Below are 18,509 nucleotides of genomic sequence, written 5' to 3'. Positions count from 1 at the left end.
GAGAGAGAGAGAGAGAGAGAGAGAGAGAGAGAGAGAGAGAGAGAGAGAGAGAGAGAGAGGAGAGAGAGCGCGCACTGGAAATGCCATGAATCTTTTGAAAGCAAGGCCATGCCTCCTAATCCTCCATAAACGGCTCCACTACCTGGGAACCAAGTATTCAAACCTATGAACCCATGGGACTGTCAGTCAAGCTTCCGCAGCTGCCAAAGTCCCTTCATAGCACCATCAATGCAAATCCTCTTGGTCCTGCCTCTATAAGGGTCTGTCCCTCCATCCCTCTTCTGTATCCCACTGTCCTTGAGGTAGCTCAGCTTCATTCATCCTGAACTTTATATTGGCCTCCAGACTGATTTCAGGTCATCATTCAACTATATTCAGCCCAAAGTGTCCAAGGCGTAAGATTGCATAGGTGCTTTATATGTTTCCATGGCAACAGTGATGAAATGCTGATGATTCTGCTTACCTGGTGCCTTAGCAGCTTCCAATTAACCGTCTCATTCACTCCAAAATCTATAGTCAGGCCTTTGAAGACTAGATCTCCTAAGTCATTTGCAGTGATCTGCTCCCTACCTCCCAGCCAAATTTCTGCTACTTTTTACACTTCCATTTCTCCCACCTTTGTTACCTTGGCAAGCTCTAGAGCCCTAGCCCCCCAGGTCTCTACTCATAGTGTTCTCCAGGTTTGGGATGTCCTGGTTCCTACCGCACCAGTTTTTCTTCATCCATTGGAGATATCTGTTGGTCTCCTGGACTACTTATTTGGGTGGTTGTCATGGGTGGCTCAGATAAGGTGCAAATGATGTTTCATTCATTACTTGAAAGACCTGGCTTGTCTCTGAAGATAGAGTTTGAGTCAGGGAAGTTAAAAAGGGCTATGTGTCCACATCTCTCAGAATCTAGTCCTTGAAGGGATTGGAAAGTTTCTCCGGTGTCTGTGGGATAGCCCTAGCTCAGCCAGCTGCTCATGGATATGGCCTCAGCATGTTCCATACAAATGGGCTTGTCCTCTGACCAGCTGGCCAAGGAGGGTGGGGTGTGTTACTAGATCAGGGTCAGGAAGACCACTCAGGTATGGCCAAGGAAGGTGGGGATGTGTTACTAGATCAGGATCAGGAAGACCACTCAGATGTGGTCCATTCCCAAGAGGCTCCAGCTATACAGCAACTTGGGCTACCAGTAATTCAGGCCCTTAGGTGGTAGAAGGCCAAGAGAGTGTAAACAAAGTCAGAGTTCTGATCACCTAGTCTGAGCTAGTTCAGGGCATACTGGTCCTAGATCTGCTCCAAGCAAGGCTCAGCCTGGAGGGTATCATGGGGAAATGGGCTCTCTTTCTGCATCAGGATGATTTGGGAGTAAGTATGGCCTCGATCTAGAAACACCTGATCTTCCATTCTTAGTGACTTGGGCTAGAGGAGACAGTGACTGGCAGGATGTTAGGCCTGGCTCCTCAGGCCTGGGCTTTTATTTCAAACTCATCCCATGAACATGCTACTCTCTGGGCCACCATTTGGAAAAGCCAATCTCAGCCTGACACTCACTGCCTATAAATGGCGTAGAATTAGGCTAATCAGTGGCTCTTAATTTCCCAACAAATGCTGGTGCTGTGCTAATTGCCAGGGTCCACACCAGCAGATCCCCGGTTGGCGGCATCAAATAAGAGAAGTGGTAATTTGGGGGCTGGAGTGGGGGAGGGCCTGCTTTGTTGGCTGAGCCAGTTAAAACTGTATTAGACCGCAGGAGCCAAAGCACAGCCAGCCAGGGCCTGGTCCTGTTAGTCAGCCAGGAGATTGGGTGAGTAGCCCCCAGAGTGTGTGTAGGAGCTGAACTTTGTCCGTGAGTAGATTTGTTTTGTTCTTATTCATGAAGGAAGATTTCACCAGCAGCATGGCATGGTACTGCCGGAGCAGCTCATCAGGGATAAAGCATCCCCAACCTTGGTCTGTTACCATGGTAACATGGCATTTCCAGACTCTCTAGGCAACCTTATGGCATCTGCTGCTGTGAGTGATTCACATGGGAAGGGTCACTGCTCCTTCTCTGTTCCAGAGAGAGCAGGTTGTGAACAGGCACTATTCGCCGAGGACCAGGTTCTTAAAGGAATATGATGTAGCACTGTTATGGGGCCTCAGGATGACAGTGTGTACGTAGTTCAAGTCTGCCTGTCTGCTCCAGTCTAGGGAAGGGATGCAAAGCTCCCAGGTCAGAAGAGATCTCCTGGAGGAAAAGCGAAGGGAGTTGGACAAAGAACACAGCACAAAGGCTGGCGGGTGGGGAGGTCATGCAGTATGTGCATGAAGCTGATAGTTAGGCTAGGTGGTGGAGCAGACACCAATGGAGAAGGCAGGGTCAGTTCTGCCCCCACCCCAAACTTTCCACTTAACTTCTGCCTGGAAAACCCCGACCATATGTATTTCAGCTGCACTTCCTGAGCTGCTGACACATCACGCTGTCCTTTGAGTGGCTGTTCCTCCCTGCTGTCTTGGCTCACTGTCATGTGCCATCACTCCTGTGCTTACTAGACTTATGGAGCCACTACTCTTCCTCTGTGGGGATAGCAAGAGGAATATGCTTGCTCAAGGTCAGGCTGGGATCTAGAAGCCATGAGACACAGGGAAGAACTCAGGATCCAAGCAGGCTGATCTGGATTATTTCCTGATTTTACTGCTGGTTTTGAGGTGAACCTAGGCCTCCGCTAAACTTCATTTTACCCCACCTTCTTCTTCAGGGTTAAAATGAGGATCCTGAACATCCTCACCCCAGGTTCTTGGGGTAGTGAAATGGCAGAACAGACGTGGGTCAGACAGAAGCCTAGATATTAGTGTGGGGTATTATTAAATGCTAGTTATTCTCCTTAAAAATGGAGGCTCATTCATCTTCACACCTTCCTCTGTCGTGCTTGCACATCCAAGGCACTTTATCTGGAGTTGACATCAGTGGGTGTCATTGCCGAGCTAGCTGCACTCGTGGTGAGCAGCCGTCCACATGGGTGGCTGCACACTCCTGTCTGCTGCATGATCTCTGCAGGGCTGGAGCCATACCAGGTGGAGTCTGTCCTGTAACTCAGCCTATACTGTAAAGTGTGTGCCCATCTGGGTCCCATATCAGATGCCGCACGTCCTAGGACTTCAACCATGAACTTCCCTGGAAGAACATAGCTCTTCTTCCTTTGGGAGCAATAGGTATTCATAGTCCCTAACATCTAATTTTTTAAAAAATTTTGTTGGTTTTTATTGAGCTCTACATTTTTCTCTGCTCCCCTCCACTTCAACCTTCTCCCAAGGTCCCCATGCTCCCAGTTTACTCAGGAGATATTGTCTTTTTCTGCTTCCCATGTCAATCAGAACTATATTTATGTCTACATTGTCTGGGATTGTGATTTGTAGGCTGGTTTTCTTTGCTTTATGTTTAAAAACCACTTATGAGTGCGTACATGTAGTAATTGTCTTTCTGTGTCCTCACTCAGAATGATGTTTTCTAGCTCCATCCATTTGCCTGCAAAATTCAAGATGTTGTTATTTTTTTCTGCCATGTAGTACTCCACTGTGTAAATGTACCACATTTTCCTTATCCGTTCTTCGGTTGAGGGGCATTTAGGTTGTTTCTAGGTTCTGGATATGACAAGCAATGCTACTATGAACATAGTTGAGCACACCTAACATCTAACTTTGTGATCTACAAAAGATTTCCATTGGTTATCCTGAAGTGAATAGGGCACTGGAATTGTCAACAGTGAGAACGACCCATTCAATGGATCAAGACGCTGCATCTCCATCACAGGGCTCTTCCCATCTGAGCCCACACCATAGCGAGTCTGGAAAGGCCTTCTTCTTACCTTCTGATTGCAACCCTTTAGCTCTTCCCCGTGACTGAAGGCTTTGGCATGTGTAGTTCTTTACCTATGATCCCAGTGAGATGAAGACCATGAGCTTAGTCTCAGAACATTTCGTGTTTGATCATGATGCCCTCACTTCCCAGCTGGCAGTCATTGTCTAAACGTGCTTACTTGCTGTCTTCCTGCTTCAGGTTTGCACTGGACTGATGGTGCCTGGGCGGGTCTGATGCTCTGAGTGATAGGTGAGGAGGTGTTTCCTTGTGAACCACTCCAGGTCAACAAGGCTGAGGCTGCACAGCCTGTCAGAGCGAGAGAGGTACTTGGGGGCCACTGAGGCTGATTCTTCAGATTTGAAACAGACCCTAAGCGAGGCACTACTCACCTAGGCTCACATACGAAGTGAGTATAAAACAAGCCTCGAATCTGAGATCAGCCTCGGGTCTCACAGCAGTATGGTAGGTGTCTGCATTCACCCTGACCTATAGTGTTTCATTGGAATAGATTTTAAGTCATTAAGTAAAGAAAGAGAAGGAGCCTAGGGAGATGGTTCAGTGAATAAACACATTGACCCTCAAGCCTAAGAGCCTGAGTTCAATTCCAGAACCCACAAAAAGTGGAGGAAATAACCAACTCCCAAAAGTTGTTCTGAGACCTCCACAAGTACACCGTGGTACATGCATGCAAACATGAGCACATATGTGTGTGCATGTGTTTGCACATGCATGTACGCGCACACACACACACACACACAACCACTCTCTTAACTAATTAATTTTTTGAGAGAAAGGAGTTTTTCAGAGATATATGCCTCAGATAGTATTTAAACATACTTTTAAAAATGTGTTTTTATGAAAGTAACATATGAACATTGAAGAAAATGGGAAATAATTTTATTTAGAAATCAATAAGTTAAGCAATATTCTTAGTCCTCAGAAATAGTCTGACAGAGTGTCGTGTCCTGTAGATGAAGGAGTGGGCTGGTAGTTCCTCAAACCCTCCAGGTTTGACTCTGGGAAGTAGGATGATCCAGAGAGATACGTGGGGACTGAACTTAGTGCTATGAACTTCAGAGCCACATTTTACTATAACTAATCCTAGTGGGAATAAAACCCATTTGCGTTGGCAGTCTCTGCTTGGTAACTACTTCTCCATAAGTGTTCTCATTTAACTGTTGGGTCATTAGGAAAAGTCTGTAAAGCAGTAAAACTATTCTCATTTTGAAAATGGGAAATTTGACCCTGAGAAAGATTAAACAACTTGTCCGGAATCCTAGCGCTAGGAAGCAGTGGAGCCCCTGACTTCAGAGAGTTGGCACCAGAAGGCAGGGCACTCAGTAAACGTCTGTGTATGAACAAATGACTGGATACTTGCTCCCCCTCAAGAGAAGAATCTAGGAGACATCTGGTCCTGTGCTTAGAGTCCATGGAGCTGGGGCAGTGAAGGCTGAGTACACAAGGCTCATGCCCCTCACCACTGCTCCATACAAGGCAATAGTACAGTGCCACTTTTGTGCCCAGAGATACTGAAGACAGTTTACTAGTGTTTCTCCTACCACAGTGGCTGCCTTTCTGGAATGCATCAGAAGCTCTCCCTGGAGAGCTGTTCTGGGGTGAGCACCTAGCCTCTGGTGAACAACTAAGAAGGTTGTCAGGACATTGTCGGGGTTCTAGCGGCCTGCTTCTTGGAGCTGGAGAAGCAGGAGTCACCCCAGGTCATGCCATCCTGTAGAAGATAGGTCCTCAGAGTCTAATATGCATGCCGCATCCGCAGCCCTTCCCCCTGCACCACAGCAGCAACTGGGCCAGGAAACAAATGACACAGCAGAGAATAACAAAATGGTTTCCATAGCGATGCTTAGTGCCTGTCAGCATGCCTCAGACAAACCCTAATCTGAGCCCTGGCTAGAGCAGTGTGAAATGTTACCTACTCCGTCCATGGCAAGGAGAGGTTCCAGAGGGTGGCATGACTTTGTCCTGTGACTGTATACTGGGGGATTTCCCCCAAGTTCTCTAATCGCTGGCAGCGAGTTAGAGCAGACCAAAGAGGAGTAGGAATTGGATCCTGGGCATGATCCAGCAGCAGATGAAGAGTGCCAGCTGAGCAGGTATCGTGTGATGAGCTCTGCTGGGTACTGTATGTATCTGTTTAAAAACAACAAAGACAAGGGAGAGATGACTGTCCTTGTTTACAGGTGATGAAGCCAAGACCTAGGTGTACATGCCCATGACATCAATATCAAATCCAAGCCTGGCTTGCCCCATAGCTGCCGAGCAGCAACAAATGATTCCAAAATCTCCGCTCCTTCCTCCTGAGTAAGGGCTCAGGCTAGGACCTGGCCAGTGGCTCCTCCTTATATCAGGAGGGAGAGGGTTGGGTCATTCTAGAGCTGTAGTGAAGTAGTCCTGGCCAGGTCTGCCAGAACAGGGAGATCTAGAATGAGACATGGAGATGGTCTAGTCCTTGCTCTGATATCTCCATTCTTTTATAGGTACATCAGTCTATATGTATATACCTGCACACGTGCGTGCACACACACACACAGACACACACAGCAGTTTTTTTGGTGAGGATTGCTGTCATTGTCCTGCCCAGCTCTTCAGCCTGGCTTCCTCTCAGAAGACTGAGCCACTCTAGGGGCCATTGGTATTTAGGAACTATTCATGCCAGAAACAAATATTTACCGAGCACCTTTTCTGATATATAACTTTTTTAGTTCTATGATAGAGCTGTTGAAAAGGAACTCTGGTTTTTGTTCTCTTGGAGCTTTGCATTCTAGCAGAGACACAAAGGTTCTGGTGGGCTATTACATGGTAGGAAGAAAAAGGCCTCAAGCTCCCCAGGAATTAGACAGTATCCCCCAAGAAAGCCTGGCCACAGGGTCCAGGCACTTCCCCATCGAATGTCACACCTTATGGTGATGCCACTCTCCCATGACAGCCTTCCAGGAGAGAATTGTTGGACTATGTCCATGTCAGCAGCCTGGCCACTCACCGGGAGGAAGAACACTGCTTCCCTTGGACCAGGGCTTGCAGCTACATGTAATGGCAAGTTTCCTTTCAAATATACAGTTTTTATGATAATAAGGATAGTCACAAAGAAAATGTATATGTATTAATCCATATAGAATTATAAAGAGTATATTCACTTTGTTCATGAAAAGCACTGCATGGTTCAGGACCCCTGAGGACTGTGCTAGCGCCTGAGGCCCATCTGCGTCATACTGTTTCTCACTTGGTTCTCAGGTTATACTCCCGCAGGCCCTCCACAGGGCTTTCTGCAGAATGTGTTCATTCATGTGTGCCTGGCAAGGACCTCTGTTATTTTTTGTTTTGAGACAGAGTCCCTCTATGTAGCCCTGACTCTCTTGGAACTCACTATTTATACCAGGCTGGCCTCCACTTGCTTCTACCCTCCAAGTGCTGGAATTAAAGATGTTCACCTCTGTGCCGTTGGCAACTCCATCTTAGACTGCCCCAAACAGAGCTCCTCATCTTTTCCCAGGTTTCCTATACTTCACGGATACTGCTACTGTAAGGGATACGGGAACCCTGGTGTAAGACTTCACACTTTGGGCTGTGGCGACATGTCAGGGTTAGTCCTCAGAGGCAACAGAGGGAGGCATCACCCTGTATTGTATCTGCATCTGTGTCTTGAACTTGATTGAACTTAGCACCAAGTAAAACACGTGCTGGGAGATGTACAGAGGTGCTCAGAACTTTTGACACGTGAAGACCTAGGGGCCATTATAACACCACTGGTGTGCTGGGGAGCCCAGGAGAGCCTAACATGATCCATATTAAATAGCATCCTGGGTATTAGGTGGGCAGCAGTTGGCAAGGTATAACTGGGTCTGACCTGTGGCCTACTTTTGTATGATAACATAGTCACTCTTTTTTTAAAAAAAATTGTATGTATTTATTTTATTTGTATGTGTTTACATACATGTATGTATGTATATGATATGCATACCTGGTACCCACAAAGGTCAGCAGATAATGTCAGATCAGATTCCCTGGAACTGGAGTTACAGATGATTATGAACCTGGGAACTGGACCCAGGTCCTCTGCAAGAGCAACAAGTGCTCTTAACTATAGAGTCATCTCTCCAGCTCCACAAACCATTCTCAAATGACCTTCAAACGACATCAAAAAGAAAATGGGTAGAACTGCAGAGACGGCTCCATAGACATTGTCCTTGCTTTACAAACGGGGGTCTTATTCAGATCTCTAGTACCCATGGAAAAGCCAGGCATGGTAACACTTACTTGTGGCCCCAACACTGAAAAGTGACAAAGATTCCTGGTCTTGCTATCCAACCCCTCTAGCCAATCAATAAGCTCCAGGTTCAATGAGGGACTCTGTCTCAAAAACTAAGGTAGAGCGAGATGAAGGAAGAAGACCCAGCATTGATCTCTGGCCGCCACACATGGCATTCCCATATACATGTGTACACATCTAAACAGTGCACGCAAGCTTAAAGTACTTCTGTAACAGTAAGTTCAGTGAAGCCTAGTGTATAATGTGTGGGGTTCAGCAGTGTTGGGAGCCCTCTCCACATTCTAGATGCTCAGCCTTCTCTTCTGGAAGATGAACACCATCCATGAATGTGGCCCTCACTGTACTGTTACAGCCTGAGCAGATACAGCACACGACCCGAAACACTCTCCTCAGGAGCAGGGAAGAGAAGCCTGGGCTCTTGCCAGGCTTCTACAGCAAACAGGCATGGAAGCCCTGGCTCCGGGCCTCATCTACCCAACCCTGAATGTAGCTTCCTCAGAGTGAGTTCCCTTTGGCAGGAGAAGAGCATGCCAGCTGCCCATTGTGCTGTGTCCTGTGGCGAGGTCAGCACTGTCTTCCTCCCACCCCCACCCCTGCTTCCCACCTCACCCCTGCTGAGGTCAGCTGCGCTTCTCATCAGGGCCAGGCACTAGGCCCAAGCAAGGTGCCAAACTGGGCCCTAAGATTCTGGGCTCTTCCATCCTCCCTCCTGGCCCTAAGGTTCTGGGCTCTTCCATCCTGCTGCTGCTTCCTTCTTCCCTGCACCTCTTTCGTGCTCCTGATCAGCCTTCAGAAGTTCCTGCTCAGCCATAGGGAGGAGGGGGAACCACTCTTTCTGCATGTGTTTTCTCATCTTGCCAGCCAACCAGAAGACATATATTTCCCCAGATCTGAGCCCCTGGCCAGTAGTACCTCCCTCTCAAGAAAGTGAAGTCCTAAGGGCAGTCCGCTTAGACCAAGATGGCCTCCCTCTCTTGAAAACAAACTTTAGCTGTATAACAATCACATAATTGTAAAGATTTAAACATTTGGGTTGTGGGAAAATCAGGAGGGTTTTCTGATAAAGGTGGGTTTTCAGTTTGCACACACTGCTGAAGAAACTGAACTTTCTAAAAGGCAACACTGAATGTGCAGGGTGTGATGGCACACCTGCCCACCCAGCACTTGGTGGGTGGAGACAGGCGGATGCAGAGTCAAGATTATCCTTGGCTATGATAGTAAGTTAGAAGCCAGCCTAAACTTCATGAGACCCTGACCTCTCCCTCCCAATCAGTCATAAATATATCTCTGTCAAAAGATCTAAAACAAAATTTTAAGTCAAACTGAAAAAAAAAAACCCAGGTCATCTAGCTTGTGTATTTGAACACTTAAATGTTTTCATATTACCTGAGGTGGGGAGGGGGTTATAGGAAAGAGTGTACAGAAGAGGAAAGAAAATATCCAGGAAGCATAGGGTGATATGTAACAGTGAGATACCATTTTGTATTCAAATTGAAAAATATTCTTAAAACCCATGATGTAATGAACACTAGTGATGTAGGAGGGGGCAGAGATGCCCATAGATCACCAAAGCCATGTTCCGGCAGCTTCTCTGAGACAGTCCTCGGGAGTCTCCAAGATGGCAGTACCCACTGGCTGGGAATCCCCGTCCTACAGATCGAATGTGAAAAGGCAATTAGAGGGAGGGACAGAGACTCAGGCTTAGAGGTGTTCATGCTTTGCTGTAGGAAAATTAGAAACAACCTGAGCGTCTGATAGTGGCCGGCACGTTAAGTAAATTATTTAATCTTCATAATGTGCAATTAGGCAGCCACTATAAATAAATTGCTTAGCAAAGGACTTCATAAACAAAATAGGGTAACACACCCCATACTTCTGGGAGAAGACACTGGCAGTGTGTAGAATCGGGTGGAAATGTATGAAGTCAATAAGAGGCAAAGAACAAGAAGGCTAAGAACGTAAGCGTGTGATTTGTCTCAGAGTCATAAGGCAGAGCTCACTCCTGGTAGCAGGAATGCAAGCTAAATGGATACACTCCCCAGCATGGCAGTAGTCTACAGGGAGAGGTACGAGGAGCACATCTGTATCCATAGTGGTAGGAGTTTCACCGACTCCAATGAACTCTGTGGCCTATACTTAATAAAATTAAATGTGACCCTCCTCCCCCCAAGACTTGTATATGCTTCTGAGGATCACCCTGCACAAACATCATTTTCTACCAGGAAACATGTTCACAGCAGTATTGTTTAAAATAGTCATATTGGTGATGTTGTAGAATATATGTCATGCATTGGTGTGTATAGCCCAGCGGCAACAATGATTACTAAAAACTGGCTGTCCCAAGGACATGGCTAAGTGGAATATGACTTTACATAATGAGAGGCTATTAATGCGCTAGTTTGAAGAACTACTGGCTCAGATAAGTGTCTAAAGCAATGTCAAATGTAAAGAATAGGTCATATAAAAGGTATGTATCAGCAATATGCTTTCATAATTCTTTAAAACAAACAAATTAGTACATAGTATTTAAGGGCATGCATGTACATCTAAATATATGTGTATAAACGTGTGGACACCAGCTTCAATACAGGGGTTACTGCTGCAGGGAGAAGGCCCAGAGGGAGGTCAGGCTTAAATGTTTTCTGAGTTGTTAGTTTGTTTGTTTTTAAGGAAAGGATTGAAGTACATATGGAAAATTGGTAACTAAAATTTTGAACTTAAATTAGGATGTCGTACATTGGTTTCCATGCTTTTCTGCATACTAAGGTATTTCAGAATTTCAAGTAGTTGTCTTAGGCAGGGAGGTTGAAACAATGTCTTTCTGTGTAGCCTAAGCTGGCATGGGACTCAGCGCCTCCTGGCTCCCTCCACGTCTCAAGAGTTGGGGTTATGAGTGAATAACATGAGAGTCTATGGGAAGTAGCCGTGGCCCAAGTGAGAAGCTGTAGCCTGAGCCAGAGTAGTAGCAGCAGAGATGGAGGGACACAGGAGAGACTGGAGCTGTTCTTGGTGGGGGAATTAGCAGGGCTCAGTAACTGGTCACATGATGGGGTGATGGTGGAAAGCCAGGCTTCAAGCATGAAGAGCTGTGGAACAGTGGGGTACTTGAGGTGGGGGCAGGGAAGGTGGGCCTTGAGCATACCCTGTTAATGGCCACAAGCTTTGGGTGTTATGGTGATATCTGTGCCCTCTCTCCCACAGGTGACAAGTGTTGTGCCTGGGGCTGGAACGAACATGGTATGTGTGGGGATGGCACTGAGTCCAATGTCTGGACACCATCTCCAGTGCAGGCTCTCCAGTCAGCGAAACTCCTCCTCGTGGGCTGTGGGGCTGGCCACTCCTTGGCCTTATGTCAGCTGCCAGCACACCTTGTGCCATGCCAGGATCTCAAGGTCACCTACCCACTCCACACTGCCACGGAGAACACTGAATCTCAGGATGTCGTGGACAAAGAGAAACTGGAAGGATAGACCATCGGGAACTTTAACCCAGAGCAGTTGTGACCAGATGAGCCACGAGTGCCCGTGAGAGAGCACCTTTAATAAAGCGACCGATCCCAATGAAGATCCCTGGAGAACCAGAGCAGCAAGGAGGTGCTTGCCCACTGCTCCAAGAGGACTGAGCTGTGGAGACAACATCTTTTCTCCTCAGCAGATGCAAATGAAGAAGGAATCCTCACTAAAGGACGTGCAAAGTGAAAACATCAGCAAAGAAGGCTCCAGCCCCTGAGTGATCTCAGCCCAGCTCCATGGCTATGCTCTGGTCCAGCGGCCTTTGGTCAGAAGATGGGGCTTCTAGGATATGTTTAGAGCAGCGTACTGTCCCTTCTAACTTGGGGGCTTATTTTCTGTCCAGAGTCTGTTGCTTCTGGTTCCAGGTACTGTGCCTGGAGACTCTGAAAGGAAGGCGCTCACATATTCACGACCAGGGCCCCAGCAAAGGCTTAGGGTCAGGTGGGGAGAATGAAATGAGGGGTGGAGAGTATGCAAGGCTTCTGGGAACACCCAGCAGAGAAAATCCCGAGTGCAGACCGGGTGTCTGGAGCCAGGGAAACTCTCAGAAGATGGATAAGTCTTCCTCCAACCAGGCAGGATTCTGGGGCTGCTGTAGCAGGTGAGCTGTTTAGTCTCTGAGTTGGGATGCCTGGACTCTACTGGACATTAAAGCTGAAAGCTGAGGGACCTTCCATCAACATGTAGTTGAGAGGCCTCTAAACTACATCCTGCAGAGTCTGGCATGGTGGCACATGCCTTTAATGCCAGAGCTAGGTGCATCTCCATGAGTTTAAAGCCAGCCTGGTGTACATAGCGTGTTACAGAGTGAGACCTGTTCTGAGCCTTGGGCATCTCCTTGTAGACAGAGTACCACCTCCAGGTTCCTCTAGGCAGTGTTAATTTTGTCTTTACATTATGTATTGTGAGCTGCATAAGATTGTATTTGATAAGTGGGTCCTTAAGAAATTGAAGAAACTGCTGATCTTATTCAACTATTCTTGTTTTTCATCAGGAGAAAATAGTGGCTATAAAAAGGGGGAAGGGTCATCTCAAGGTCACACACCTCCCTGATGGTTCAGGATGACCCAACCATAGCCCTGAGCTAGGCAACAGTGGATAGGAAGTAGCTAAATGACTAGAAGTGGGTTCTTCTCAGAAAACATGGATGAAGTCAGTTCAGACTCCACAGGTCTGAGCCTAGGCACTGCTTGTAGCTACAGTCTGACCTGCAACCCAGTGATTTGAGTCTTGCTCCTGACTTTTGGCCCAAGAACTATGCCCTATTCCATACAACCCCACCTCCCAGGCCCAGAGGCCTGTTGCAGCATATGTACTCTGATATGCTCAAGCCCAGAAAAATGGAGCCATCACTCAGGGGTAAGCCATACTGGAGCAAACTCAAGGTTACTGTCTTCTAAGCTGAATAGTTGGCAAAAACCAGGCCAGAAAACATTCCCCTGTGACCCATACTGCCTCCAGTTTCCCTCCTATCTCTTTCAGCACTGCTGGAAAAGCTCAGCACCCTGCGCTTCTGCTGCTGGAACCTAGTACCTTATTTGCAGGAGGCAGAAGCATCTTTGCGTCCTGAATAGGATCAGCATATGAGCCCCAAGTCCTTTGGTCTCTAACCTCAGATGCTGACACGTGTGTCAGAGCCTTCTGGCTGCAGGCCCATGCAGGAAGGAGTGGCTCCATGGCCCATCACCTCACCTCCACTCCCATCCTGCACTTCCTGATGGCCGTGTAGCCAGAGACCCTTCTTACTTCACTGCCTGTCTCCAGTAAAGGAAAGCACCTGTCAGAGATGAAGAAGGACGTGTCTAGATTCCCCCCACCCCCTGCATCCTTTGGTGGCTATTTGTCTTTCTAAGACTTTGTCCAAGTTCCTTTCCGGGCAGTCCATGAGGGAGCCAGCTCCTAGTCAGTTTAGAACTTAGCAAACTGTAAACCAATGATCTTCTCAGTGTCCCTGTGGGTCACCATGGAGCGAGGAGGCTAACTGAGCAATCCCTGAGATCCCACCCTTATCCACCCCTCTGTTTACAGCTCTCTGAGAAACAGTCTCCAGGTCCCAAAGCCATTTGATAGTTCCACTTCACCTGCCGTGTTAGACCCATTAGGGGCATAGGAGCTTACTTGAATAAGAGCTCATTTAAAAAAATACATTTTCCTGATTGACTAAATAAATTTGCCTTCATTTCCTACCTCTGCCCCTCATGAGAAGAACAACGCCATTGTGCACTTTCAGGCCTTTGCGCAGGCCCTGGAGTAAGTGGTGAAGACCCAGTATGCAACAGCTTTGCCTTCCCTCCTTCCCACACCCACTCCTCCCTCTGGTCATGGATACCCACCTTCCCTTGACACATCTGCCATCTTTGGCCATACTGGGTCCTCACATGCCTGCCAGGTCCATTAAAATAACTTCAGATGGTGGGTTGGCTAGTCTTATGTCAACCTGACACAGCTAGTCACCTGAGAGGAGGGAGCCTCAGCTGAGAAAATGTCTCCATAAGACTGAGTTTCAGGAAAGCCCGTAGGATATTTTCTTAATTAGTGACTGATGAGGGAGGGCCCAGTGCATTATGGGTAGAACCACCTCTGGACTGGTGGGCCTGGGTTCCATCAGGAAGGAGGCTATGCAAGCCATGAAGAACAAGCCAGTAAGCAGCACCCCTCCTCGGCCTCTGAATCAGCTCCTGCATCCAGGTTCCCACATGGTTGAGTTCCTGCTCTGATTTCCTCCAAAGATAGACTATGGTATGGAAGTGTGAGCTGAATCAAAAACCCTTTCCTCCCTGACTTGCTTTTGGTCATAGTGCTTTATCGTAGCAATAGAAACCCTAACTAAGATGGGTGGCACGTCCTTGGGGCACTCTGGATGAAGTGACGCTGTGGGAGGTAGTGTGGAGGAGCTGTAGGTCGTGTCAGACTGCTGAGTGTGGCTGCTGCAAGTCCAGAGCTGCCTCCCTGCAGCACAGGGTAGGCAGAGGCGAGGGCAGGCGGGGGAGGGGGGCTGCTGGCCTAGAAAACCAGCTAGGGAGGCAGTGTGAGCAGCATCCATTAGGGTAGCAGGGTGTTTCGGCAGGAGTGAGCTGGCCAGCTGTGGATCAGGAGAGATCTGGATCAGAACATGAAGTGGCCCCTTCTGTCACACCTATGGCATTCCATGAAGGAGGGCAGGAGGCCAGATCCAAAGAGTCCTAGATTCAGAACCCATAACTTAAGTATTTCACCATCAAGGACCAGCCCCACAAAGTCCTTAGCTCAAAACAGCGCAACCTGAGGTTATGATCCTGACTTTCCCTTAGCTGGGATGTGTGGCTTTGGGGCAGTTGTTTTCCCTGTCTGCGCTTTGTTATCTCGGCTATAATCTGGGGGTGATTGGGCTGCTCTGAACTGGCATTAGGCAATGTTTGTGAGATGCCCACACAGTAGATCCCCTCTAGCTGTGGTGTTCCTAAGCCTATATTGCAGATGACTGTGTTATTCAGCAAAGCCCCATCTTCCTAGCAGATCTCTGATTCATGTCGACACTGGTCTTAGGCTGCTTCACTGGGGTATCCTGAGACTTGGCTATGAGATGCCTGGGCCTCTAGAGGCTCCATCAACCCCACCCCCTGGGTTCTTGCACTGGGTACCAGGAAATTGAGACAAGCTCTTAGAGAGGTGAGAAGCTAGTAGGTAAAACCCATCCATGGGCTCACAGACTCTGACTGTGCTGGGAGGTGACATCTTTATGCTGATGGCCCTGGGCAGCTTGCTGCCTTCTCTGGCCTTGTTTTCTCATCTTCAGATGCTCAGGGGCTGACTGTATAACCTCTGGGGTCTCTTTCCATATGAGCATTCTGGAATTCTAGCGGATGAGGAAGAATCAGATCTTCCATTCCACCCCACACCCAAACCTGCAAGTGAATTTCCCCAGAGCAGATCATACTTTTTCCAAGGTGTGTCCAGGCTGAGAGGAGTATTCGATGAGGTAGTCTCTAGACCAGGCTCTGCAAGTTGGCCAGGGCACCCAGACCTGACAGACCCAACGTAGTCCTAGCAGGGAGTTGCTCAAGGCTGCACAGGACAACTAGATGCTCCGACAAGGCTTAATGCAAGGATCTACAAGATGAGTCATAAAACCATCCAGGTGACTCCCACAAGGGTGTGCTTTTGTCCCTTAGCCCAGCAGTATCTGCAGCCCTACCCTGCAGGGAACAGCATCCTCAAAGCCCAGCGACACCTCAGCTTAGATGTCTACGGTAGTAGTCGGGCCCATGATTGGCTCAGTCGTACCAGAACAGAATGGAGATCTGCCTGAAGGCAATAAAAACTCAAGTCAGGGCTTCATCTCAGAAGTCAGCTTTTTATTTCCAGGGCCGGGGCCCGGGGAGGGGAGGTTGCTGTCTTTCCAGGAAATGTTGCAGTGGAAACTCGAGATGTTGCATTTTTTTTTTCAACTTGAGCATGTGTTTTTCAAAAATATCATCCTTTCCCCCACACACACTAATTTTAGAATCAGACCAAAGCCAAGCTACTGTCCTCTGTTTCTGTTGGGAAAATACTATATTTATTCGAGATGCAGAAGCGCGTCTCTGCAAACCTCCGATTGCTTCAGAAAAACAAATCTGCTTTAGACTAGACAGAAACCATGTTACAAAATTTATTTCATGCTCGAATCTCTTTGCATAACATTGGGCATGCAGTTTTTGTTTTTTATGCTGAAGTACTAAATTGCATACAATGCCAGGTTATGCCTTAGTAAAGGTGGAGGGGAGGCGCCCCTCAGGTGGTCCCGAACTGGAGGTACTCTACATCCTGGCTTTAAAATGACATTGGAAAATCCATATGGTGTAACTATGAGCAATTCATTATGAAACTTGGTTACACTGGATCTACACACTGAGATGAGAATCAGCCTAAACTAGCCGCTTGTCGGGGTCTTGGGAGACGTCCGCTGGGTCACAAGCATGCCAGAGATGGAAGAGAGCAGCAGTGTGAGTTCCCACAGTCCTATTCGGAGCAAAGTTCTCTGTTTTCCGTGTGAGAGATGAGCTACGAAGGTGAGGTCAATGTGACCAATGACTGACTACCTTTCTGAAACCTTTCCTCTGGGTCTTGTGTACAAAAAGCAATCCATTCTCCGGCCCCATCCTTCTTCCCTGGCCCCCTACTCCCAGAAATGTACAGATTTCTACCGAGCGCCATTACAGTTTGGCTCCGACGCCGTGTGTCAAAATAAAGAGCGCTGAAAGAAAGGCCCCTTGATTTCTCTCCATTCGTGGTGGTGGTGAGGGGAATCATACAGTCACAGCAGGGGCTGGTGGGTTTGGTTTAGCTGGGTTTTCTGTTTAACTTCATGCAAGTCATGCTAAGGCTTCCCTTCACCCCCCTCCCCAAAGAAAAGGTAACTTCTAAGAAAAATGAAAAGAAGGAAGGGTGATCCTCTACGGTCAGTTACCAATGGCCGTAGAAAAAGCTACGTCCGTCTTAGTACAATGCCTGGGCCACTCGGACTCGTCCGGCAAACCTGCATGGCGTGAATTTACTCTGTCCGAGGGTGAGGAGGGGCTGCAGGTCCACCCAGATGCTTAATAGCCACCAGTGTCCTCGGCCAAGCCGCCTGGTCAAGTCACTCTCACAGCCTCTGTCGGCATATACTTAGCAATGACAGGGCTTTCTTTGCAAAGATCTGTATGTAGAGAATACAATTAACACTTGAGCTCCTCTTCGTGCCTTCCCCTCCCGCTCGGTACTTAGTTGTTAAGGAAGGAGGAGGAAAGACTGAACAGCCGCATGCAGAGGCAGGCAGGTTCTTCTCCAGCTGGCTTGTTTCCCATGCAGCGAACCAGCCTAGCAGCCTCTTTCTCTTCCCTCCTTGGGGGGACAAGTGAAGTCCCTACTTCTGCTCTGGACCTGTAGACCTAAAGGGCTCTGAATCAGCCAGAGCAAAGCAAATTCTCGTCGCTCTCAGGAGCCATGAGAACTGGGCTGGGTGAACGTGTGTGGGGCCTTCACCCTTGGGTGCCTCCCAAAGAGTCTAGCACCCCAACCCAGGTGGGTTCTGAGACTGGGGATTGCCTATGGATGGGGGTTGCACTCAACTCCCTAGCACTACTAGGAGATTAGGTGCTTCTGGAAGCACAGTAGACACTCTGTTCTCTTAGGCCACACCGACCGATCCAGTATCCAAAACAAAGGAGCCAGGCAGCCCGTGGGGCTTTACTGGGCAGGGCACAGCCGTGGAGATAATTTCCCCTTATTCTTCAGGGTGGCCCTGCTCCTGGGCATTCTAGAGGCTTTACCTGGAAAAAAGCCAGTTGCAAAGAGAGCAGCAGACCCATCCATGTCAAGGATGGAGCCCTTCTCGAGACTGGTAGCCCTCTGCCATGCAGCATCATGCAGGGAGTGGCACACCGCACTGAGGTCCAGGGGACCTCAGGCAGGGCAAACAAGCAGAGACCAGCCTGAATCAGGTGGGCATAACTAAGCAATCGTGCGCAACCCAAAGAACTTTCCCTCATCTTGGTGTATGCTGCCTCTCCTCTCCTAGGTCTGCCTTTGATCCTTGAAGTCTGTCTTCTCCTTGTGTCTGGCTTAACTGTTTCCACCACTAGTACAGTTGACAAAGGCCACAGACTACACACCAGGTGTTACTCTCAAGAATCTGACTCCTGTCTGCCCTACCCTGCTTGCTGTCAGCATGCAACTGTGTGAGCATTTGAGGCACAAAGATACGTGCATGCGCTTCCCAGCTAGTCTGCTGCACTGAGAAAGGCCCAGGCCAGTGCCTGCAGCCCTATGCGGACTTCCCTAAGCTCCTCCCCAGCACTCAGCCCAGCCCATGCTAAACTTCTCTAAATCCTGACTGCAAGAACAGCACTGTCTCAGCCTTCACCAGTCACAGAGGGGCACTGACC

General features: G+C 48.3%; 2 protein-coding genes across 7 annotated transcripts in view; one reads left to right on the top strand and one right to left on the bottom strand.

Annotated features, from left to right (window-relative positions):
* Sergef (secretion regulating guanine nucleotide exchange factor) overlaps positions 1-14,103 on the top strand; it is a 213,679-nt gene extending 199,576 nt beyond the window's left edge. For 3 of the 5 annotated variants that reach the window (XM_026789121.1, XM_026789122.1, XM_026789120.1), the window contains 2 exons: positions 6,770-6,876; positions 11,312-14,103. In XM_026789121.1, the coding sequence (XP_026644922.1) occupies positions 6,770-6,876; positions 11,312-11,638 (434 nt within the window). In that variant the 3' untranslated portion in view covers positions 11,639-14,103. The remainder of the gene's footprint in view (positions 1-6,769; positions 6,877-11,311) is intronic. The other 2 variants (XM_005366754.3, XM_026789123.1) reach the window with 2 other exon arrangements.
* A 1,832-nt stretch (positions 14,104-15,935) lies between these two features.
* Kcnc1 (potassium voltage-gated channel subfamily C member 1) overlaps positions 15,936-18,509 on the bottom strand; it is a 41,602-nt gene continuing 39,028 nt past the window's right edge. Inside the window, exon 4 of one of the 2 annotated variants that reach the window (XM_005366752.3) lies at positions 15,936-17,513. In XM_005366752.3, the coding sequence (XP_005366809.1) occupies positions 17,443-17,513 (71 nt within the window). In that variant the 3' untranslated portion in view covers positions 15,936-17,442. The remainder of the gene's footprint in view (positions 17,514-18,509) is intronic. The other variant, XM_005366753.3, reaches the window with a different exon arrangement.

This window comes from Microtus ochrogaster, unplaced genomic scaffold (genome assembly GCF_000317375.1).
Source record: "Microtus ochrogaster isolate Prairie Vole_2 unplaced genomic scaffold, MicOch1.0 UNK14, whole genome shotgun sequence".
Classification (NCBI taxonomy): domain Eukaryota; kingdom Metazoa; phylum Chordata; class Mammalia; order Rodentia; family Cricetidae; genus Microtus; species Microtus ochrogaster.
Note: the sequence above shows the minus strand (reverse complement) of the source record. Positions and strands in the feature narration are given on the sequence as shown.